The following is a 27,087-nucleotide window of genomic DNA, read 5'->3' as shown; positions in this document are numbered from 1 at the left end:
GAGAGTGGCTTTAGTGGAGAACAAGTATTTCTAGGAGAGTGGCTTTAGTGGTGAACAAGTATTTCTAAGAGAGTGGCTTTAGTGGTGAACAAGAATTTCCAGAAGAGTGGCTTTAGTGGTGAACAAGTATTTCCAGGAGATAATCACCAACCTTTCCTTGTCTGTGTGACGGGATTGCTTCCCTTCATAAGTAGATACTTAGTCAGCCGTAAGCTTTAGCTCAGTCGGTTAACGTGCTGCCTTGTAACACCAAGGTCCCGGGTTCCAGTCCCGGAGCAGACAAGCAACTTTGTAAAAAGAATCATACTTTCCGGTTACATTGGTGCCCAACTAAAAAACCCATGGTGGTTAGAGAGGAATTCTAGCTAGGGTATGTGTGTGAGAGTCATAATGGTATGACGACTCTTGAGGTGCGGGAAGTGTGATGGGATTGCTTCCCTTAGTAAATGTGATAGATACTTAGTCAGCCGTAAGCGGTTGAGCTAAGGAAGTACTTCTTTAGCTCAGTCGGTATACAGGCTGCCTTGTAACACAGAGGTCCCAGGTTCGAATCCCAGAGGAGACAAGCGATTTTGTAATGAAAATCATGCTCTCCAGTTACATCTGTATGCACTTTTAGTAGATTCGAGCACAAATTAACAGCAGTTCAAATTTATCCTTTTACATGAAACTTGAGTATCTTATGATAAAATGAAGTCAACTATAAAATGAGAATCAATAAGATATTTACGTACGTTATTGTGTATGAATGTAAAATAGCAATATTGGTCTTTAGATTAATGGAGATAAGTTCGATAACTCTGCAGTAGGAGGTCTCACTTCCTGATAAGAAAGAAGATAACACAGAACGTAAACATTCAACAGTTCAAGTTGTTTAATATTTGCATTTAAGAAAACCAATTTTCGATGAAAGTAAAGAAATCAAGACATGCAAAATCGAGGGACAATTAAAGAATTACATCGTGAATAGTAGATAACATTCAATTTATTTCGCGCACCTGTTGAACAGCTGACGTGAATCATATGTTACCTGTAAAAGTTCAAATGTAGATGTGTTTACAAACAATAATTCCCAGGTTCAGTTTGGTTGTCCCTAGATTTTTGAAGTAAATTGTTATGAAAAAGTGAGAAACAAAGAACTATCAAATATGACGTGGGAACCAACACATGTACAATTAACAGGTGGGTAAATAATTTACTACATGTACATGTAACATTGTAATTTCCTAAAGGTGACATCACTTACTGATTGAATAGACAGTTGTTGATACTTTAACATGGAACTTCAGTATTTTGATTTATGACATACAAGCAGACAATAATAAGATGATACAAGAAATGCATGATTATATACTTTTGTGCATGTCAAATGAATCTGCAGGGAATATTTTTATCTCTTCCAAGACCGGTCTCACTAATTAGCGACAAGAAACGTCAAGAAGCGACAAGAAGAAAAATATAAGTGACAAGAAGAAAAACTAAGCGACAAGAAAGTTCATTTACTATTAAAACAATAGATTTAAAGAACATAAATCATCTGATAATTAGCGACAAGAAGTGTCAAGAAGCGACAAGAAGAATAATTTTAGCCACAAGAAACGACAAGAAGACTATTTAGCGACAAGAAAACATATTTTTTTTTTATTAAGATTACTTATTCCAAATAGATATTAAAAAATATGCATTTTTTTTTTTGTAATATATGGGCAGAAATAAATTGATTATTTTTTTTTTATTATATTGATAGATGAAGAAATTAAACATTTGTGAGGAAGAAAGGGATTATGAAGTTTTTATTATTATATTGATAGATGAAGAAATTAAACATTTGTGAGGAAGAAAGGGATTGCGTAGTTTTTATTATTATATTGATAGATGAAGAAATTAAACATGTGTAAGGAAGAATGGGATAACGAGGCCCGTGTCCCTTGTTTTATCGCTACAATAACATCCAATTAACACCTTCAACTTTGTACACGCGCCAGACATAACGATTACACGCGACAGAATATACAATCATTGTAAATAGTGAACACCTGTTAAAACCTCAAGATTGTCATTAATTTCCTTCAATCTTCAATCAACATTAAGCTATGCATAAACATGATAAATATCGTTAAATGAGGCAATACACAAAATAAAATGATGAAAAAAATTCACATCTTAATTATGTTTTCCTCTTGTTTGATTTCAGATCTTTGTATTATGTAATTTGTGTCTGTATTTTCTGGACAATGATGCACAAATAATGCATTTTGCAAGTTTATTATATATTGTACAAAGAGAGTTTTAAAAACAAATTATAAGATAAATATATTATTGTTCTAAAACACAAGTAAAATTAATATCATAATACGACAGGGTAAACGTTATACTTGCTTTATACTTAATAAATATTAAAATATCACAAATAAATGTCGCAATTAGATCTATGTTTCAAAATTTTTTTCTATTGCATATTCTTTTAATATTTATTTGGAATAAGTAATTTTGATAAAAAAAAATGTTTTCTTGTCGCTTCTTGTCGCTAAATTATTCTTCTTGTCGCTTCTTGACGCTTCTTGTCGCTATTTAGTGAGACCGTCTGATTATACTAAGGGTCCATAAAAAATAGAAAATGGCAATTAGAAATTAAAAAAAATAAAGAAATTAACCCCCCCACCCTTTTTATTAATCCAAACACTCATGTCATGCATGTATACCTTTTGATTTTTAACTATAATAATGAAAATATTTTCAAGAACCTTTTATCCTGTTTAAACAGAAACATTTTTGTTGTGTATTTATATATATATATATATATATATTGACCTTTTGAGTCTGAAATAAATAAAGATTATATTATCTTATAATTTGGTTTGAATCTTTCATATATCAACCATGCCGACTCTACATGAATATAAGGTTGTGGTTAAATTAGATATAATGTGAGGTATATATCAATCATTTTTCGTTGAGCAACCAGCCTAACACTACATACAAGCAAATCAAAACAGAACATATCCGTCGTCATCTGAGAAACAGATATTACATAAAAGTGTCATTTCCAGTTATCCTAAATATTTATCTTTATTTTAGTTTTGAGAGCCAGAAACCTCTTAACAAAGAGCAAAGGTGGTATGTATTTATTTATATAAGATATTCAGTTCATTTTTAGCTCACCTGGCCCGAAGGGCCAAGTGAGCTTTTCTCATCACTTGGCGTCCGTCGTCCGTCGTCGGCGTTAACTTTTTACATTTTGAACTTCTAGAGAACCATTGAATGGAATAAACCAAACATGGCATGAATGTTCCTTATGAGGTGCTGACCAAGTGTTGTTACTTTGTAGCCGATCCATCATCCAAGATGGCCGCCAGCAAGGGACTTAGTTTAACATAGGACCCTATGGGAAATACATACAAATGTCTTCTTTTAGAGAACCACTGAATGGAATGAAACCAAACATGGCATGAATGTTCCTTATGAGGTGCTGACCAAGTGTTGTTACTTTTTAGCCGATCTATCATCCAAGATGGCCGCCAGCGGGGGGCTTAGTTTAACATAGGACCCTATGGGAAATACATACAAATGTCTTCTTTTAGAGAACCACTGAATGGAATGAAACCAAACATGGCATGAATGTTCCTTATGAGGTTCTGAGCAAGTGTTGTTACTTTGTAGCCGATCTATCATCCAAGATGGCCGCCAGCGGGGGGCTTTGTTTAACATAGGACCCTATGGGAAATACATACAAATGTCTTCTTTTAGAGAACCACTGAATGGAATGAAACCAAACATGGCATGAATGTTCCTTATGAGGTGCTGACCAAGTGTTGTTACTTTGCAGTCGGTCCATCTTCCAAGATGGCTGACAGCAGGGGACTTAGTTTAACAAAGGACCTATGGGAAATACATACAAATGTCTTCTTTTAGAGAACCACTGAATTGAATGAAACCAAACATGGCATGAATCTTCCTTATGAGGTGCTGACCAAGTGTTGTTACTTTGTAGCCGATCCATCATCCAAGATGGCCGCCAGTGGGGGACTTAGTTTTACACAGGACCCTTTGGGAAATACATAAAAATGTCTTCTTTTAGAGAACCAATAAATGGAATGGAACCAAACATGGCATGAATGTTCCTTATGAGATGTTGATCAAGTGTTATTACTTTGCAGCCTATCCATCATCCAAGATGGCCGGCAGCGGGGGACTTAGTTTAACATAGGACCCTATGGGAAATACATACAATTGTCTTCTTTTAGAGAACCACTGAATGGAAATGAACCAAACATGGCATGAATGTTCCTTATGAGTTGCTGACCAAGTGTTGTTACTTTGCAGTCGGTCCATCATCCAAGATGGCCGACAGCAGGGGACTTAAGTTTAACATAGGACCCTATGGGAAATACATACAATTGTCTTCTTTTAGAGAACCACTGAATGGAAATGAACCAAACATGGCATGAATGTTCCTTATGAGTTGCTGACCAAGTGTTGTTACTTTGCAGTCGGTCCATCATCCAAGATGGCCGACAGCAGGGGACTTAGTTTAACATAGGACCCTATGGGAAATACATACAAATGTCTTCTTTTAGAGTACCACTGAATGGAATGAAACCAAACATGGCATGAATGTTCCTTATGAAGTGCTGACCAAGTGTTGCTACTTTGTTGCCGATTTACTGTTCAAGATGGCCACCAGGATATTTTATTAAATAACGGGACCAATATTAATCAAAATTTGGCCTCAATCATTATTTGGGTATCTGTTATGATTTTTATCTATCTTTACATGATTTCTAAAACCAAAGTAGAGTCAGGTGAGCGACACAGGCTCTTGAGAGCCTCTAGTTTTAAATTGAGGTTCTTGTAGCTACTTCAGGCTTCTTGTGTATGTTACTGTAAATTCAGAAATTATTTCCATGTTTTTTATTAAATGAGAAAAATGTGACAATATCAGGTTGCAATAATAAAAACTCTCATTCATAATTGCAGTATTGATTTTCGTTCATAAAATTTTGAAATCACATTAGATTTCCCATTTGTGCCAGAGGTCAAGGAATCGCAATGATAAATGCATGTATTAATTTTTATGAATATTTATATATGATCTCTTTACTGAAGTGTCTGTATATTGTGAATCCAGTGATTATTGAATCTGTTCATCCGTTCTTTTATCTATTAGTCCATGTCCACACCTTGTATCTACAACTTCTTAACAAGTGACTTGATTTCAGTGGAATTACACATATTCTAGTATTCAATGGCATTGTGTAAATTTATATTTTTTATCCAAATTGTATTTTGGGTTTCCAGTAGCAAAACATTTGCATTTTCTGCAAAAGGGATTTTCACTATCCTCCTAAAAGTTGCCTTATTACAATGAAATATTTGTAGAATTGTTTTTTAAAAATGCCTTGTGCATCTCCTACAGTATATGTTATCAACAAAATAGTTGGATAGATATAAGAAGATGTGGTATGAGTGCCAATGAGACAACTCTCCATATCCAAGTCAATATTTATAAAAGTAAACCATTAAAGTTCGTATAGCAAAATTCTATACCAAGGAGGATTTGAGGTCTATCTTCTCACAGTTTTTCTAGTTGTGATAAAAATGGATTTGATTATATAGCATTATAGTCATTATAGCTGATAAACAGCGAAGAAGTGTACTTTGTGCATTGATTATTGGTTGCTTAACCATACATCAGTGCAAACAGGTTTTGTGCTTTGACACATTTAAATAAAGATTAAGTTACAAATATTCAAAGTTTTTTTTACAGTTTGCAATATTAATTATAGATCTGATAGTTATCAATTTTGATTAAAAGGTGTCAGGGTGAAATTTTTATAAAAAATATTTGATTTCAGGATCAAAACTAACAGATGTGTTTGTAGCAGTACAGCTTGGTAAGGAGAAGTTCCAAACATCTACCATTAAAAATGCTCTGAACCCAGAATGGTTTGAGCAGTGTGATCTGTGAGTATTCATTGAAACAATAGTTGTAATATTATGTATAAACAACAGTATATAGTTGTTATATGAACTGTTATCCACACATATACCTTCAGGATCTACAGTAATTTATTCATAATTGGAGTATCTGTAATTTGAAGGAATTTTGACAAGAAAAGATTTGAACAAATTTGTTTAATCATTTTGTAAGCAGTCAAATTTTGTGAAAGGTGCATTATGTCATAACTTGATTAAAACACATTTTCTATTGTAGGCAACTACCAACAATGAACATGGAAGTACAACTACATGTGATGCATCGTGGGATGCTATCAGATGATTTCATTGGATATTGTTCCGTACCATTGTGGCATTATAAAGTGTATGAAAGACCTTCTAGTCAGTAAGTATGCTTCATACTATAAAAAAAATGCAGGCTGGTCATGTTCAGATGATGCTGTTCAAATATTGAGGGAAGAGGCATTATGAAAAAATCTGGACTTATTTATAATTAGCTTGTAGAAAATACTGTGCAAAAAAATCAAAAAGTGCAGAGAAACAGATCATTGGTGTATTGAGTAATTTTTTTTCATACTTTTTATACGACCGCAAAAAAAATTTTGTGGTCGTATATTGGTATGACGTTGGCGTCGTCGTCGTTGTCGTCGTCGTCATCCGGCGTCGTCCGAAGACACATTGGTTTTCGCACTCTAACTTTAGTTTAAGTGAATGGATCTCTATGAAATTTTACCACAAGGTTCAATACCACAAAAGGAAGGTTGGGATTGATTTTGGGGGTTATGGTACCAACAGTAAAGGAATTAGGGGCCAAAAAGGGGCCAAAAATAAGCATTTTTGTAACTTCCAGACATAACTTGTGTGTTAGTGTATGGATCTCTCTGACATTGTACCACAAGGTTCCATATCACAAAAGGAATGCTGGGATTGATTTTGGGGGTAATTGCCTCAAAATATTAGGAATTAGGGTCCAAAAAAGGGGCAAAAAAACAAAGCATTTTTCTAGTTTCATGACAATAACTTGTGTGTAAGTGCATGGATCTTTCTGAAATTGTACTACAAGGTTCCATATCACAAAGGAAAAGCTGGAATTGAGTTTGGGGGTAATTGCTGAAACATTTAGGAATTGGGGGTCAAAAAAGGGGCCAAAAATAAGCATTTTTCTAGTTTCCAGACAATAACTTGTGTTCAAGTTTATGGATTGCTCTGAAATTGTACTGCAAGGTACCATACCGCAAAGGGAAGGCTGGGATTGATGATGGGGGTAATTGCCTCAATATTTTAGGAATTAGGGGCCAAAAAGGGGCAAAAAACAAGCATTTTTCTAGTTTCAGGACAATAACTTGTGTGTAAGTGTATGGATCTTTCTGATATTGTACTACAAGGTTCCATATCACAAAGGGAAAGCTGGGTTTGAGTTTGGGGGTAATTGCCCTAATTGTTTAGGAATTTGGGGCCAAAAAGGGGCCAAAAAACACATTTTTCTAGTTTCCAGACAATAACTTGTGTTCAAGTGTATGGATCTCTCTGAAATTGTACTGCAAGGTACCATACCACAAAGGGTAGGCTGGGATTGAGTTTGGGGGTGATGAATCATAAGGGGGTTCAAAAAATTTTTTTGGGGGGGGATTTATTTTTTTTTTCCTTTTTTTTCTTTTTTTCCATTTTTTTCTTTTAAAATTTTCCATTTTAAGTTTGTTATTTCTGATTTATATTTAAAAGCAAATAATAATGATATGGTAGGAGATACACACCAAACAGGATGTGTAAATTATTATATAATAAGTATTGTGCAATAGCAAGAAATTTTCAATTGCACAGTATTGCACAATAGCAAGAAATCTTCAATTGCACAGTATTGCGCAATAGCAATAAATCTTCAATTTCACAGTATTGCGCAATAGCAAGAAATATCCAATAGCACAATATTGCGCAATAGCAAGAAATTGTCAATTGTACAGTATTGCGCAACAGTGATATTGTTTGCCTCAAATTACAGCCGAAATTCGGCTTTTTCCCCCAGAGAAAATTCCCAATTACTAAAAAAAATGGCTTAAAATTCCTCCCAAAAAGTTTTACATTTTCCCCAAACAGTGATGGCATTGGTAGTAATGATTGTAAATATCGTATTCATGTTATTATTTTGATATTAGAAAGCACTTTTGAGATCCGGTTTTCTGATCAGAATCATCATCGAGTTTGTAACACATGTGGTTTTCAATGCATTAAGTACCATCATTGCTTCTGTTTCTTTCCCCTCTTAGAAAAGTACCTTTCAGGTTGAAAATGTCTGACAACCAAAATATACATGAAAAAAACAGTACAAAAAAGACTGCAAAGGTCGGCAAAAAATCGGAAATGTGTTTAGAATAAAATATACAAATTTCCCAATTTCAATAAAAAATATGCATTTTTCCCAATAAAAAACGGTAGAGGTAGTTTTGAAAAAAGACAACAATATCACTGCGCAATAGCAAGAAATATTTAATTGCACAGTATTGTGCAAAAGAAGATACTTCGTATAAATTGCTTATTTCTTGACCAATTTCAATGGGGTTTTATTCTTGAATTCTTGGGGTTCTTTAATATGCTGAATCTAACCGTGTATTTAGTTTTTGGATTTTGGGCCCCGTTTTTAAATTGGTCCACATTGAGGTCCAAAGGGTCCAAAATTAAACTTTGTTTGATTTCATCAAAAATTGAATTATTGGGGTTCTTTGATATGCCGAATCTAACCGTGTATTTAGATTCTTAATATTTGGTTCCGTTTTCAAATTGGTCTACATTAAGGTCCAAAGGGTCCAAAATTAAACTTAGTTTGATTTTAACAGAAATTGAATTCTTAGGGTTCTTTGATATGCTGAATCTAAACATGTATTTAGATTTTGATTATGGGCCTAGTTTTCAAGTTGGTCCAAATCGGGGTCCAAAATTAAACTTTGTTTGATTTCAACAAAAATTGAATATATGGGGTTCTTTGATATGCTGAATCTAACCATGTATTTAGATTTTTGATTTTTGGGCCCCGTTATCAACTTTGTCCACATTGAGGTCAAAAGGGTCCAAAATTAAACTTTGTTTGATTTCATCAAACATTGAATTCTTGTGGTTCTTTGATATGCTGAATCTAACCATGTATTTAGATTTTGGATATTGGACCATAATAGGTGAATGTCCAATTTAAAATTTTTAAGTTCTTAGACCACATTCATTCTGTGTCAGAAACCTATGCTGTGTCAAATATTTAATCACAATCCAAATGCAAAGCTGTATCAAGCTTGAATGTTGTGTCCATACTTGCCCCAACTGTTCAGGGTTCGACCTCTGCGGTCGTATCAAGCTGCGCCCTGCGGAGCATTTTATTACACTTTAGATTATACACAAACAGAATGGTTATTTGTACAGAAATTTTTCAAGTGTAACATAGAGACACCTGTTGTTGTGGAAAATCTCAGACTTTTGTTTTGTCAGTTTTTGGAATGCTTCAATGAGAGAGGCATTATTCTATAATAGAAAATGATGTGAATTATTATAAGATGATGTAATTCCAATTCAGAAACAATTTTGTTTACTCATACTATAACTTTTTTCACATATAAACCTATCTTGCAGACTATGATAGAATTGAGAATGGAAACGGGGATTGTGTCAAAGAGACAACAACCCGACCAAAGAGTAGAAATCAGCCCAAGACCACCAATGGGTCTTCAACGCAGCAAGAAAATCCATCACCCTGAGGTGGGCTTCAACTGGTCCCTAAATAATAATGTATACTAGTTAATCGAAATGGAAGCCACACTAAATCTGAAACATGTAAATGAATCAAAATTACAAAACATACTAGAATTAACGAAGACCAGAGGTTCCTGACTTGGGACAGGCACAAAAATGGGGCGAGGTTAAACATGCTTTGTGAGATCTCAACCCTCCCCGTATACCTCTAGCCAATGTGGAATAAACAAATACACAGCATTTATGTTTGCAATTTTCAAAATTTGTTGATGTATTCATATTAGAGAAGATCCCAAGTATAACATATTCATGTTAATTTTCTGCTTGTGAAAGTCATGTAAATTAATCCGTTCGAAAAGATTAGTTGGTTCACACTACTTGCCCTTTTTTCTAGATCTGCCCTAGGTCTAAAAACTACTAAGTATGGTACTTCTTTAGATGAAAATATGAAAGTTTGGTTACTTCTTGTGATTAGGCATATTGATAAGTATAGTGTGTATTTTATTACAGCTTTTGGAGATTGTTGCATAAAAATATAGAATTTAAAAATGTTTTATATCTCTGTATCCTATGAATATTTCCAGATGGATACAACTGCAGGGTAAACCAAATAAAACTCCTGACAACAAATATAGAGGAGAAATAGAGGTCAGAGTGGCATTTTCAGTCAAAAGTAAACAGGAGGAAGCTGCCTCAAACCTCAATAAGAAAAAGTCTTCTTCAATAAAAGGACTTGCTTCTGCTATGGGTAACTATTATATGTAAAGTAACGATACTTATGTTCCAAAGGAGTGGATATACTATTTGATGCTGTCAGTCTGTCCATCCATCCTAAAATTTTCCTGTCCCTTTCGTTCCATTCTGAAACTGCATATGTATCAAAGCTCCATTAAGTTTACTAGACAGCTTGCTATGGGGATGTCATACTGTGGGACACATTTTCACATTCATCTCTCCTTAGTTTTTATTTAACTGAATACTGTAAATTCAGAAATTAGTATGTGCATTTTTTATTGCAATTTTTAGAAGAGAGGACAAAAATGTGAGATTAATCAGGAAAATCTAAATACAAATATATATATCCAATTAAGAATGTGAGTTTTTTTATTGTGATACTCATCAAGTTGCATTATTCATATTAATGAAGACCTTACACTAATTTCTAAACATACAGTATTTATATTTATTACAGATAATGGCCATATATGATATTTTGTACTATTTTTGGTACTACTAATCAGAGATTCCTACAATTTGCTAGCAAGCTTCCTGTGAGCATGCTATACTGTGTGACACAATTTCACATTCATCACTCATCAGCTTCTTGTTTACTGTTTGCATATATAGAAATTCTTATACATAATCGACATGAAGTAAATTTTTTTTCACATTTTTCACAGGAACTACTAACCAGAGCTTCCTGTAATTTGATAGCAAGCTTTTTATGTGCATGATTTGCCCTTTGACACATTTCCCAAATTCCTCACTCATCAACCTTATTTTTACTAAACATTTATATATTCTGACATATAATGGCTATGTATGAAATTTCTGTCATATCTTTCTCATGAACCATGAATCAGAAGACCCTTGATATAAGAATAAGGAGATGTGGTCTGATTGCCAATGAGACAACTGTCCACCAAAGTTCAAATGAAGCGGATGTTAGCAATTATAGGCAACTGTACGTCCTTCAACATTGAGAAAAACCCATACCATATAGTCGGCTATAAAAGGCCCTGACATGAAAAATATGAAATAATTAAATTGAGAAAACTAACAGCCTGATTTATAACAAAACAATTTAAGAAAAACAGATATAACTGACATGAACCAAAGACAACTGCTGAACTACAGGCTCCTGACTTGGGACAGGCACATAAAGAATGTGGTGGGGTTACACATGTTTGAGGCGCCAACCCTCTCCTAATCTGGGACAGTGGTATAATGGCACAACACAAGAACAAACTATACAAAACGATAAAAGAAAAACAAATATGAGAAACAGCAAAATTCAACAACCAGTCAATTACCTCCCAGTACAGGCTCCTGACTTGGGACAGGCACATATAGAATATGGCTGGGTTAATCATGTTTGCTGGTGCCAAATCCTCCCCCTAACATGGGACAGTGGTGTAACAGTACAACAAGAGAACTTTGGTTTCATCTTTGCTGTGAGCATGTTATACTGTTTGATGTGTTTTCACATACATTGCTCTTCAACTTCATGTTGTACCAATACTTATAGCTTTGGTATCATTAGTGAGCATTTATTGTAGCTCTCAGTTAATAGATATAAGAAGATGTGGTATGAGTGCCAATGAGACAACTCTCCATTAAAGTTAAAATTTATAAAAGTAAACCATTATAGGTCACCGTACGGTCTTCAACACAGAGCCTTGGCTCACACTGAACAGCAAGCTAACGGTCTAATCTATATAAAAAACGAGAAACAAGAAACACTTATGAACCACATCAACAAACGATAACTAATGAACATCAGATTCCTGACTTAGGACAGGTGCAAACAATTGAAAACTTGTTTTTAATTTTTAACGTCCATTTCTTTATGGAGGGGTAATTTTAATCTTGATTTTTGATACAAGCTTAGAATTAACATATCTGGGAGCAATGAACATCTCAACGGTTTTTGATTGAACAAATATAACACATACATTTATTTTAGCCAGATTTTCTTCATAGTAGATGGTTAATAAAAAACCAATAATTTAAAGTATTTTCTCCAGTGTTCTCCATTTTTCACTAAGGTAAGGTGGGTGTTTTGAAAAAATCACTTGCAACCGGGTGTTGTTTTTTTTTCAACATTTCCAAACCGGGGTTTTTTACTGTTGGAGGGGGTCACAAAAAGAAAGATTAGTATGGTATTCACATTTAATAAAATTGAACTGTTCTTCTGCTATTACTGCTAGCCATTTATTTGACAAATTAGTTTTGCGGATCTCGGATAGCAGATATGGCTTTTGTAGGACTCCCTCCTCCTGCATATGCATAGTTTATCGATCAAAGTTTCTACCCTGTTCCTCGCTTTAGTGCTGTATTTTTGGAACACAGAGCAGTAATATCCTCCTTCTGTGATGATTAACCATTTAAAGTCCTGTTCACATTTATCAAATGAGGGGTAACCTCTCAATGTAATGACTATCTCTTTTATGAGGGGTACATTTAACAAGATACAAATGAGCACATATTTATTTTATTTACAGAAAATTTTTCCAAAGAACTATACATCTATTTGGTATTATATGGTCAAAACATGTCCAAGAATTTTGTAATATTCCTGGACTTATATCTTCTTTATCATTAAAAATAATGGGACCTTCTTTTAGAAAAGTTGGTCCGAATATAACGATTTTTCCCCCTTTTTTAAAAGTTAAAAAATCTAAGTTTTTCTCTTTTCTTTTTTTCAACAGAATTAACATAACCTCTTACCAGAGAGACAGTCCCTCATTTAAGGGATATCCCTCATTTGGGGGATTGTTCCCAACCTGTTTATCTTCGCGATCACTTGTGTGCCTTTTCCGTTGATTTGATACTTTTTTTTTCCATTTCAACAATTTCAATACAACTATCCGTTTAAGTTGACTTATTTGGCCTAGAATTTTCCTTATCACCATCGTCATCTGCCTTTCTCTTCCCCCGATTAATAAAAGAAAACATTGAAATTTGACGATCCGCCATTTTTGTCAATGAAAACAATCAGGCCACAGACCACAATTAAATTCCCCTATTAGTTCTTTATAACGTTTTGTTTCATTAAAAAAATTGCACCATGCATTTTTGTCAAATCTTTTGTGTGTGTAATGTATAGTACTAGTCCAAAAATATATCCAAAATTCAGAAAGATTGAACCAATGACTCTTACAAATTTAGGAAATACACATCCATACCCCTATGGACAAGTCAAGAGATGTTCCGAAAACTGTAAATATCACCTTTTTGCACCAGGCCTAATCACTCTTTCCATATCAAAATCAGTTAAAATACAACATCCAAAAGTTTATTTCACCTCTCTTCTTTTATTTCCACCCAAAAAAAACTAAGAAATGAGTGAGGAAGGGAAAGAAAAAAAATTAAGAAAAAATACACTCTTATTAAAAGGAACTATATTCGTGGACAACGAAAAGCGGGATCATTAATTGTGGTCTTGGGCCATCAGCGAGGCGCGATTAGTATTTAAATTTTTACGGTGCGGAACCAAAAAAAATCCGGAATTTGAAAAAAAAAGCTGACCACCTCCTAAAATGGAAAGGTGGTCGGCTTTCAAAAGAAGGTGGTCGGCACACCCGACTTAAATGCCGAATGGAAAACACTGTTCTCTTATAAGGGTCTTGTTTAAGAGATATAAGATTACTTTCTGACATTGCCCTTAATACACATGAAATATTTACCACTGGACATAGATAGATAATAACTAGAAAACTGACAATGTCTGTTAGGGTCCTGTTTGAACAATTTTGTGTGAGGCACATACACAAAAAACAATTCTTATACAAACAAAGTGTGAGGCACATACACTAAAAAACAATTCTTATACAAACAAAGTGTGAGGCACATACACAAAAAAACAATTCTTATGCAAACAAAGTGTGAGGCACATGCACTAAAAAACAATTCTTATACAAACAAAGTGTGAGGCACATACACAAAAAAACAATTCTTATACAAAGAAAGTGTGAGGCACATACACTAAAAAACAATTCTTATACAAACAAAGTGTGAGGCACTTACACAAAAAAATAATTCTTATACAAACAAAGTGTGATGCACATACACAAAAAAAACCCCAATTCTTATACAAACAAAGTGTGAGGCACATACACAAAAAAAAATTCTTATACAAACAAAGCAGTACATTTAATACTAAACAAAGTGTGAGGCACTTACACTAAAATCTTATACAAACAAAGTTTGATGCACATACACAAAAAACAATTCCTATACAAACAAAGTGTGAGGCACATACACAAAAAACAATTCTTATACAAACAAAGTGTGAGGCACATACACAAAATAAAAACAATTCTTATACAAACAAAGCAGTACATTTAATACTAAATAGGCTTTCAAGTTTCATAAATTTTGACACTAGGAAAACATCAGGATATGTTTAAAGTTTCATAAAATCTGAGTTGGCTATCATTCTTTTATGTATCATTTTTATAACGTGGTCAAAGGATAATTATTGACACAGGGAATCAATTAGGAATAGCATCTTATACCTATCTGTAAATTTGCATTGAAATCCTAGCTACAAAAAGAGGTTTCTCAAAATCTTTGATTTTTTACAAATACCAAGTTTTTACTCTAAAATTGACACTTGGAATCAATTAAGAAAAGGATGTTTTACCTAGATATCAATTTTTGTTGCAATCTAGGTTAAACAGATGCTTCTCAAAATTTGATATAATTTTTGAACAAAAGTAGGTTTTTACTGCAAATTTGATATTGGAATCAATTTGGAATAACATATTATAGATCTATATATATATACATCAGTTTTCATTGCAATACTATCACAGAAGGAAGTATCTCTCAAAATATGATTTTTTTAACGAAAACTAACCACCATTTTACCACCAAATCTTCACAGAAATCAATTTTTGACACCAGTTAATTTATTTTGAATAGAATATTATACAAGCAAATTAGTTTTGATTTAAATCCTAGCACCATGATATGTTTTTGATACTTTGTGATTTTTTATACATAAAAATTAAGATTTCCAAAATCAATGGGCCAATTTTCATCAAAAACTACATGAACATCTACATAAAATGCACAACAATTGTGCAAAATGTCAATCTTTTGGAGTTTTTGCATTTACAAAAACTTTTTTTCAAAATTTGTAATTTTTTAAACAAAAACTAAGTGTTTTCAAAAACAAATTGTGTTATTTTCACCAAAACAGAATATGCTGAACAACTGTGCAAAATTTTAATAGCCTTCTGCCTCTAATAATCATAAAATTTTTAAATAGGGGGATCATTTTTTGGGGAGGGAGGCTTTTAAAGATACATCACTATCACTTCTTATAGATTGTAACTCTTATTGGTGTAATAGTACTCTATTAAATCATGACAGAAAAGAATCTTGCCTGAAATTAACTATACCATCAGTGCACTAGAAATTTTTTTTCCTTTATGAGGGGCTTTGGGTGTCTGAGCTTGCTCACTAGACATGCCACATCTCCTTATCTTATACTTGTAATGCTAGAGATTCTTTCATTGTAAAAAGTCAATGGGATGAAAGTGTTTGTAGGGTATTTGAAGGTTAAATAAAATATGTAAGTATATATATATGACTTCGTTACTTGTCAGTCCTTTCCTAATATGGAATCTTTTTTGCTGCCATAACCTTAAGTTGGGAATAAAATTCAGTGAGAATGCTAGAAATGTTTGTCTCTCATTTATTTATACATGTTATATATGATACTTTCAGGACATATGGTTGGAGATAAATTTCAGGGAGAATGATAGAAATGCTTATCTCACATTTACATATAGATTATAATTTCAGGACAAAAGGTTGGAGATAAATTTCAGGGAGAATGCTAGAAATGCTTATCTCACATTTACATATAAATAATAATTTCAGGACAAAAGGTTGGAGATAAATTTCAGGGAGAATGCTAGAAATGCTTATCTCATATTTACATATAAATTATAATTTCAGGACAAAAGGTTGGAGATAAATTTCAAGGAGAATGCTTATCTCACATTTACATATAGATTATAATTTCAGGACAAAAGGTTGGAGATAAATTTCAGGGAGAATGATAGAAATGTTTATCTCACATTTACATACAAATTGTAATTTCAGGACAAAAGGTTGGAGATAAATTTAAGTTTGTTAGAAGTAAGTCACTGAGAGACCCCCATTTCTCCACCCCACCTGCTAAAGACCCATCAGCTTTCCAAACAACTAGTGCTATTCAGGTGAGATACAAAGGAAATGTAATTTAGAGTTTAGTGCACATTTTAATTAACATTTGTTAGTTTGTGACTAATTTTTTAATACCAGTCTATCTGTTTTGATTTCTTTCACTCAAGAAAAATACACACACATAAGTTTTGAAAGGTAACACACCTATTTGACGTAAAAAAGAATTAAATTTTCTTCGAGATTGCCAATGTTCGAAAGGTAAATGGATTTCATGTAATGAAAAGGTATAGACCTAAACATATTTAATTTGTGCGAAAGGTAAATGGATTTCATGTAATGAAAAGGTATAGACCTAAACATATTTAATTTGACACACACACACACAAATATATAGGTTGAATATTGTTCTAAATGCCACTAATGTAAAATCTAAACATTCTTAATATGTAATATAGACATGGCTAGTGACCTTTAATAGAAAGGATATTCTGTACTGAAAAGTTGTCCTATAAAATATAACAGTTTTGTGCAGGAAAGTGTATTATTAACCTCCCATATGTTTATGAATATATAAACAAATTATATTGTAAATTTATGCTTACAAAAGAGATCTAAAAGGTTTTAAATTTTGCTTTAAATAATGAAAGGGCCAGGACCATTAGAATTTTCAATTGAAGAGTCCTTTTTAAGAAAGTCAAAGTTCTGTATAAAGCCTAATTGTAGATCTTTTACTTTTATAATTCAAAAATGAAAAGTCCCCTACCAGAAAAGACCAGTACTAAACCTCAGACCCACACTGATTTAGACCCCTGAGTTAATACTATATCTGCAACTAGATGTCTTCAAATGTGCAGAATGGTCAGAACATTTGAAGACATCTTAATGTAACACTTAGCAATGGTATTTAAATATTCTATAGACTAAGTTTCTATTGATAAATAAGTACACCATGTACAGTCAAACCGGAAGTCATTTTGATGGTACAAAATATAAATGGTAAAGTCACTTTCATGTACACCTTTATAAAACACACCTGTTTATAAATATGATAAGTTTTCCATTGCAATCGAGTGTCCTTAATATAAAGTTGTGGCTGAAACAATTACTGTGAAAAACAAAAAAATTGTTATTAACCCTGTAAATCAAATTATGGTATTTCAAATCAAAATTTGATGCTTTCCCAAATTACATTCATTCTACTAATGTATGGACATAGAGCTAATAGTCATACTGATCTGTTTAGGAGGATAAGGTTTATAAAGATGATGTTAAAGATGATATGGTATGACCCATGCATGACAAGAAAAATGAAGATCATATATAAATATATTCAGTTATATGCATGATTCTCTTATCAAAGTTTACATTTTGGATTAAATTAAATTTAATATCTCTTTTAAAAAAGCTAAGCCAGCCTTTCTTGTAAGATTTTTTTTCATTTAAACTTTCCTTTTTTCTGTTACTGATGGAAATGGAATAATTTGATATATTTTTCTATCTCGTAATATTGGTGTTTTAATTTTATATTTAACTTCAGATATAATCTAGATCTTGTGTCATGATTAATTATGTATCCATTGAGGGTTTCTTCCAGAAATTATTTTTGGGGAGGGGCACATCAGAACTTCCAGAAATTATTATATTTTTGGGGAGAGGCATATCAGAACTTCCAGAAATTAATAATGTGGAGAGGAACTGAAAGACATAAGATTTGATGAATTGTGGTTGTGATAAAAAAAATGATGAAAATAATCAGATGACAATCATGACATTTCATGTATGGTTAGATTAAATAAAAAGCTCACAAACATTTTTATACATTCATTTCTGGAACAACATTAAACAAAACATAATTTATCTTTATTTATACGCCTATTCTCTACACCTTATATATCTACCAATTAAAATGTTTATTTATATGTTAGAACTCACATATCCCATGATAACATTCCTGTAGAGTGCATGTACATTGTTTATATGATAGATGCAGAATTTGTTTATGCCACTTAACCAAAACACAGCATCAAATTTTATTTGGAATATTGCCTTTTGCCTATATTAACCTTTTCCCATCGAGTTCCATATTCAGTCCAGAATATCCCATCAGTTAAAATGGTAAATCTACAAGTTGTGTTAAACCCATGTACAGCTTATTAAAAAAACTAGGTGGAGGTTTTAAAATGTATGATCAGCAGTTATATTCATAACACTTCCTTGGCTGTTTTTCATTATCTTGATTATAAATTAAAGGTATCAGTAACTTCACTATTTTTAGCATTGTTTTAATTCTGATTACTTGTTTAATTGGAAAGGGAAGAAATTCATGTGATGAAAATTTGCTTGTGCAAAGTTGAAAGAATCATTTACTGTGGATTCATTTATTTTCGTGGGTACCAATTTTCGTGGATTACGGAAAACTTGCCTTTTCGTGGATATTTAATTTCGTGGTTTTACCATATTCTGCATACAACCTGATAGAAAATTTGTAATTCGTTGAATATTTAAATTCGTGGTTCACCTGTATCCACGAAAACCACGAAAATTGGTATTCAACGAATAATAATGAATCCACAGTATGTCCATCTATCACTGTCAACACTATAATTATTGTATTCACGGGTTAAAGTTCATGTACATTCACTCTTCAAATTTAATGTAGCTTAGTACTATCTTGTATATTGAAAAATTGTAATTTAATGTAATCATGTATAGCACTATTGAATGCCACATTCTTTCGATTTCAATATAGAAAAATATTGATCAAGTATTTTGATTGTCCCTTTATTTTATTTGTTTTTTAAAATAGAAAAATAAAATCTGATAGGCTGTCATTGTCATTAAATATTTTGGATTTGGAAAAAACATGGCATTACCATAATATGTGTTTATGTGAATATTTGAATGACTATGTGCTTTGTATCTAATGCTTATGTTTAACATAATATAATCATTTGTCCAGGCTGAATCACAATCCAATCAAAATTCACCAGAAAATCAACAGGGTGCAGCATTATCTAAAGGAAACGCGGCCAGTTTTTCAGCCCTTGATATAAATCTACCAATTTGGGATGAACCAGAGGCGGTTAGTAGAATAGCCACTGTCGCCATTCCTTTTCACTCCCTGGTGTGAAATATTGGCTTCCTAATTTGTCCTTTGATTTAACTACAACAATATATTACTAACCAATAGGTGGTTGAGATTTTTTCTTCAAGTTTTCAGCAGCTTAATATTGGATAATTTCAAATATTGGTGCAGTACTATAACATGAAAGTAAAATGGAAAAGTACCACACATTCAGTTTTACTTAATGAACGTAAGAAGGATTTAATTTCTTGATATTTAAAAAAAATATGCATATTATTAGTTTGAAAAGGGTGAATGTTATACTTGCATGACAGAATAAATACTATTGCAAATTAAAGAACCAAATAAAATGTAAGTGTAGATTCTCATCCAAACTGTCCTTGAAAGTTTAGGCCTGACCAATGCCTTTTTTTTGGGGTATTTTCTTAAAATTTTGATATCTTTTGTAGAAGTCAAAATATTTAGTTCAAAGTACTGATATAAAAAGTTACATTCGTTCTTGATTTTCGTCTTGCCTGCTACAAAAGTCGCAGTATGCGAGACATTAGGATTACTATACGGCGGCCCTGGCGTAAACTATTTCTATAAAGCTTTATAGTTCAGAAGATTGACCCTGGATGCTTCATACCTTGTATGCAGATACCTGATGTTACGAAGTTTCCGTCTGTCATAAGTCCACTGTCCTTGACCTCATTTTTATGATTTAGTGACTGCTTGTTATTATGAGTAATAATATAACTATATTTGGTATATGGGTTCCTTGCAATGTCTGCATGTCCATCAGACAGGGTTCATCTGACCTCGACCTCACTTCATGAATTAGTGATCAAGGTAAAAGTTACCTGATTAGGTCCGTTTCTCAGATACTATAAGCAGTAGGTCAACTATATGAGGTGTATGGAATGATTGTAATGGATACATGTCAGTCTGGCAGGTTTCATCTGAACTTGAACTCATTTTCATGGTTCATTGGTCAATATTAAGTTTTTGTGTTTTGGTCTGTTTTTCATTTACCATAAGCCATAGGTCAACTATATTTGGTGTATGGAATAATTGTAAGGTGTACATGTCTGTCTTACAGGATTTATCTGACCTTGACCTCATTGTCATGGATCTTTAAAAATGTTAAGTTTATGTGATACTTGTAGTAAAACCTTTATCTTTAAGACTTTCAATATAAAATCAATGGTCAGTAAAGCAGGTGAGACATTTCGGCATGTGAACTCTTGTTATGATTATAAGCTTTATTTCTACAAGAAAAGAGGCTGGACAAAATGTGATGACACCAAACTAGAAGACAAAATCAATTTAAGTAATTTGAGTAATTAATCTATTAACTGTTTTTAAAAGTTTGTATTGTAAAAATATACATTTGGTAGGAATAAGAAATTAAACATTGCAGTTTTTTTCATTTTTCTTAATATATTTTTCTGGGTTGGAATGAGAATCATATTGCTAAGGATGTTTTTTTATTTTGACAATTCAATATTACTTACATTAACCATCTTTCAAGATATTTTTACAATTCCCATATTCCTTCATGACTTTTAAAAAATTTTAAGTTATTTTTTTCCCATACATTCCCTTTAAATTTGTGAAAAAAATGAGTATTTTATTTTCTTGCTATTAATTTTATTTTTTTGCATGGTAGTTTTGCATAGAAAAGCAGACAAAACTTTATTTTTTGTTAATTTTGGTGTTCTGTATTCATTCTTACAAAGAAAGAAAAAAACATTTCAAGAAGACAAGTGTTCAGTTTAAGCAGGTAAAGCTACTAAACAATATTCACTACAATTTCTAACACAACAGTTCAGGTTTGCAGGTTTTACTGTAATTTGAAAATTATTAGCGAACATTTTTTGGTTAATCTCGTCCAATGAAAATATGAAATAAAAGGCCTTAGCTTTTCTGTATATTCTTTGTATATCTGTGAATGGTGCATGTGTTAGCTGTTATCTTACTTCTTTACTTACTTTACTTTTGTGTGAAATTTTCAAGCATCCTTATCTAAATCTGTCTTCTGACTTTGCCATAAATGTTTCTTATTAATGTAAAAAGATGTTGAAAAAAATTGTAGATAATCCATTTTTACGTTTCAGCACTAGGATCACTTTGTATATGTTAATTTCTTTGCATGAAAAACCTGTCTATGTATAAATTGTTAAAAATGTGAACATTATTCATATCTAAAATAATTATGAAACAATATGACAGATTTTTATAACACATTTTAGTGTATCAATGGATATTAAGATATATAATGTCTGTTTCAGAATGAACGATTAAGAGCTTGTAGTATGTCATTACGTAGATCTGGGGAAATGGACAAAGGTCAGTACCGTGTTTTGTTACTATTACGTAGATCTGGGGAAATGGACAAAGGTCAGTACCATGTTTTGTTACTATTACGTAGATCTGGGGAAATGGACAAAGGTCAGTACCGTGTTTTGTTACTATTACGTAGATCTGGGGAAATGGACAAAGGTCAGTACCGTGTTTTCTTACTATTACATAGGTCTGGGGAAATGGACAAAGGTCAGTACCGTGTTTTGTTACTATTACGTAGATCTGGGGAAATGGACAAAGGTCAGTACCATGTTTTGTTACTGTTACGTAGATCTGGGGAAGTGGACAAAGGTCAATACCGTGTTTTGTTACTATTACGTAGATCTGGGGAAATGGACAAAGGTCAGTACCCTGTTTTGTTACTATTACGTAGATCTGGAGAAATGGACAAAGGTCAGTACCGTGTTTTGTTACTAATTGTTCCTCATTAATAACATGTTACAGGAGATTTAACTGTACTGGAAGATATTTACTAGATGAACAGAATTAAATATATGACAGATCATGTATAGCATTTTGTTGACATAGTTGATACAAAGAATTCAAACTATTTTTCCAAAAAGATTATCAGTGCTATATGCCAAACAACAATATTTTCCTTTTAGATCTTTTTCCAAACAAAAAAACATAGCTTTACCATGCACATAGAAGGTGCAGTATTGATTGAGTTGTTTGTTGGATTGAAAATCAGAGGACTAAAGTATGGGGTGTTTTATGTTATATCAACAACTGTTGTTGGAAACAGTTTTTATGCCCTCGCCGTAGGCGTCGGGCATTAAGTGTTACCCTTGACCGTTCGCCCATCCGTTCTTCTGTTTGTAGCTTGATCGGGGGCATTTGTGTCCTCAGACACATTCTTCTTTTATTCTCTATTCAGCACCATTATTACTGTGGAGCATGTCTAAATAAAACTCTTGTAAACTGATGATTTTTAAAAATATTGAGATAGGTGTTGAGATTAAAAATGTTAGGTTAATAAATATGTATAAAAGGAGATGTTGGGTATATGTCAGGAAACAGTGACAATATCCCTCATATTTTCTAGTATGTGTTCAGAATAGACAGGTATTTGGTAACGACAGGTATATCTGTATTCTATTGGAATGAAGCAGTCAATATATTTCTATTTGTCAATCAAAAATTAAATTTTTTACACATATTAATGTGTTAAATTTGACTAGGTATTGACAATGTTTATATGGTATATAACTAGCCTTGATATATTTAGCTAATGTTTCTATGTTTTCTTTTACCAGGTCCAGACAACATTAGGATATATAACCAGCCTGGAAACAGACAGTCACTGCCAGCTTCATACCTTGGCACACAAACATTGCCACATCCAAAGGGTAAACGATATGGTCAGGGTCGAAGATCAATGGATGACCTTGATTCTGCTGTGTCATCACAGCCAGGTTACTTAGAATCTATTTTTAGAAAAGAAAGTGAAGTTTTTAAAACAATGAATACAGGCGGTCATCTGTCAGATTCTTCTGAATCAATTGAGGAACCGAAAAGTAATAAAGTCAAATCTGCAAAAGAATACACAGCACCTATTCAAGAGTCATGTGACTCAGAATCAGAAGGAAGCATTGATATTAATTTCCCAGCGGTAAAACGAAAATCTGATTCAGTTGGAGAATGCAAACTTCCTTCAGATCCTAAATTAGAACAATTAGAAGAACAACAATCTTCATCTAGTCACTTAAATAATCTGTCACCTGAATCTGGTATTGCCACTATCAATTCTAGTCACACAAGTATCAGTAACGACAACGAATTTAAGGAGACATCATTTCCAGAGACGAGTGGAGATCCAGTTTACCATAATGAAGTGCCAAGTAGCGAAAAGTTATCTCACACAGACATAAATGGTGAGGACAGAAAGGAATCGGTCAGTCGTTCGAAGAAGAAAATCGCTCCAGAAGAAAACTTTTCCTTTGGTCTGTCACCTGATAAACTAGAACCAACAACCAATGGTAATGTACGACGGAGAAGTAAGAAAGAAAGATCAAGAGGCATGGGTAAGCAAATCAAAACATTTATACGTTTGACTGGGAATTTTACAGAGTACAGTTTTATTAAGTGTAAACATTATTAATGTTTTACTTAGCTGTATCATTCTGTTTAATGTTCCTTTGCTCATTATATTGGAAATATTAGAATTGGGTTTTAATATAGAATTAAGGTAATGTGATATATCATGGCCAATAACACAACTATTTAAAAAGGTGGAGGTATACTGTTTTACCTCTGTCTGTCCGTCCGTCCATCTGTCCGTTTGTCCGACCGTCCCATGAATATTTTCTTTCTCAGGAACTACATCATATGGATTTCTGAAATTTGGTTTCAGGGTTTATATAAGTCAGCTATATCGTGTGACCCGTTTTCAGATTCATCACTCAACAACTTCCTGTTTACCGAACACTTACATATTTTTACACTATTAAAATTATCCAGTTGAGGTGGGGGTATCATCAGTGAGCAGTAGCTCGCAGCTTCACTTGTTATGTATCATTATAGCCTCAAGTAGTGGAAAAAAGAATATCAAAGTTTGTGATTTATTTACCAAAACCAACTAAACCTGTGCAATACCTGAAAGAACATGAAAGAATCACTCTTTTTTTAAATGAACATTTCTTGGATGCTGACTGCCAATAGGTCATTGAATTATGCTTTTTACTGATAATGGCAGCATGATACCAGTAGATTATATTTGTATACTGTGTGATTATAACATAATATTATTTGTACACCTTTTTTGTATAGTGAAAGGGCTGATTGTATGATAAAAAATATATCCATGATTGATATAAAGTTTGTAGGAGGTATATAAACAAACTTCCCATGTATCATTGTGTAGGTAACAGAAGGTATACAGTACAGGGTTTGGATTATCCACGACGTCAGAACTCACTGGAAGACACATTAGATTCACTGAGGCCACAGTTCATGAGAGAAGCCAGAGAGGTGTCGTCAATACCTAATGATCTTATAGCTGTATATAGACATATGACTAAAGATGTAAGTTTGTTTCAGCCAATCAAAATCAAGTATTTTATTGAATATAAAGCACAGGCAGTATAATACAAATGTGCAACATGAAAGTATTGTACACAATCAACATTTATAAATATCAAAATGTACTATTTCACAATGAATAAAAAGCTTTATGCAAACAGCCTGTCAACTACAGTCGTCCGCCACAAGTATTCGTAAAAACAAAATGGCCGCCAGTCAAGGTAAATCTACACATGAAAAAACTTGGAACTATTGAACAAGTAACAAAATAAAAAAAATCCTACCTTAATACTTTGTAATGTTTCCTTTGTTCCTCATTACGCCTAGGAATGCTGTTATACAACGATTTCAGGTAAGTTACAGTTAAATTGTCCCATATGTCACGAATTTCACGTTCCAGGTCTTTGGTATTATTTATGTTCTGAGTTCGTTTTTGCAGTTCCCTTTTTAATACCCACCAACAATTCTCAATAATATTGAGGTCAGGACTCTGAGCTGGCCAGTTCATACTTTTTAAACCCGTTTCCCTTCGAAAATCTTGAACGGATCTGGCTCGATGGACGGGGGCATTATCATCCTGAAAAACGTAGTCATTATCTGGAAAATGACGAACAACCACTGGCCACACGTTATTGTCAATTATGTCAATGTATTTTAAGGCATTTATGTTACCTTCAACAACAGTTATAGTTCCGACACCATGGTAAGTAATACATCCCCAGATCATTAAACTATACTTGCACTGAGATGGAGGGCAAATACAATCCGTCAACCACTCTTCTCCGACCTTTCTCCAGATACTGACACGAGAATCCTGCCCAATGACTACCTTGCACTCATCGCTGAAAATTACTTTGCTCCAGTGTGCATTAACAGTTTTATGTAAATTTCCTCTGCAATATGCCACTCGTTTTTTCTTGTTGACTTCACGGATACGAATTTTCTTCTTTACTGACCACTTGTGGAACCCATCAGAATGTAATTTACGTTGAACAGTTCTTTTTGAGAAAGGTAGATCAATACTCTCATTAAAAATAATAGTAATTTCAGATAAAGATTTACGGCGATGTTTTTTCACACAACGGGAAAGTTTTCTCATGTCCCGGTCATGAAAGGATTTTGGTCTGCCTGATCTCCGAATGTTTTCTATATCACCCCTATGTTCATACCTCTTCAAAAAACTGTAAACGTACTCTGTTTGATTCTGTCAATTTGACAATATCACTTTTTCTGTAACCTGCATCATTTAATGCAGCGAGACGACTTTTCTGATCAGATGTCAGTTCTTTTCCCTTGCGACCCATTTTGTTTACATTAGCTACAACGTGAGTGCAGACCACTCTGACGTCATCATGCACATGTCACATGACAACCACATGTTTTTCTACAGAACAATCTATATATAGATTCATTGTCATCCCGATTGTGACATGGAGACGACAGCAAAAACTTGTTTACTCTTCCGTGACGTAACCGTCGTTGTTGTATTTACGAATACTTATGGTGGAGTACTGTATACTCAATTTTATGGGAAAAAATTTGAATTCAGACTTAACTAGATCTAAACAAAAAGTAAGCATAAAAAATGCAATTTCACAATTATCAATAAAAGGAGATATGGATATATGTAAAGAAACAAAAGACTTCTAGTGGTCAAAGTACTATCTTCAACAATAGACATATGTCTATAACATATGTCAAACTCTAAAGTACAGACAAGATGTGAATGAATTTAACAGATACTACTAAAGATTGGCTATCAAGACCATATTTTCGAAAGAACAAAAAAAAAAACCCACTCGTGTCTAATAAGATAAAACTAAAGACAGCCACTACCTATTAAACCAACTGCATACATTTATCATGTTTATCAATGATGTTTTAAACATGTTGACTTGTGTGAAAATCAATAACAGATTGATTGTCTCCCCTATATTAGTGTCAATCATAGGAAATATCAGTGAGATTGTCTCCCCTATATTAGTGTCAATCATAGGAAATATCAGTGAGTGTCAATCATAGGAAATATCAGTGAGATAGCA

General features: G+C 33.1%; 1 protein-coding gene across 1 annotated transcript in view; it reads left to right on the top strand.

Annotated features, from left to right (window-relative positions):
• The first annotated feature begins 811 nt into the window (after positions 1–811).
• Positions 812–27,087, top strand: part of LOC127705357 (rab11 family-interacting protein 5-like) — a 33,784-nt gene continuing 7,508 nt past the window's right edge. Inside the window, exons 1-9 of the mRNA XM_052209664.1 lie at positions 812–1,182; positions 3,079–3,117; positions 5,856–5,964; positions 6,215–6,343; positions 10,275–10,438; positions 16,531–16,646; positions 21,952–22,009; positions 23,281–24,048; positions 24,888–25,048. Of these exons, the coding sequence (XP_052065624.1) occupies positions 1,149–1,182; positions 3,079–3,117; positions 5,856–5,964; positions 6,215–6,343; positions 10,275–10,438; positions 16,531–16,646; positions 21,952–22,009; positions 23,281–24,048; positions 24,888–25,048 (1,578 nt within the window). The 5' untranslated portion in view covers positions 812–1,148. The remainder of the gene's footprint in view (positions 1,183–3,078; positions 3,118–5,855; positions 5,965–6,214; positions 6,344–10,274; positions 10,439–16,530; positions 16,647–21,951; positions 22,010–23,280; positions 24,049–24,887; positions 25,049–27,087) is intronic.

Source organism: Mytilus californianus, unplaced genomic scaffold, assembly GCF_021869535.1.
Source record: "Mytilus californianus isolate M0D057914Y unplaced genomic scaffold, xbMytCali1.0.p SCAF_6, whole genome shotgun sequence".
In the NCBI taxonomy this organism is placed as follows: Eukaryota; Metazoa; Mollusca; class Bivalvia; order Mytilida; family Mytilidae; genus Mytilus; species Mytilus californianus.
This window is presented reverse-complemented; position numbering and strand designations above follow the sequence as displayed.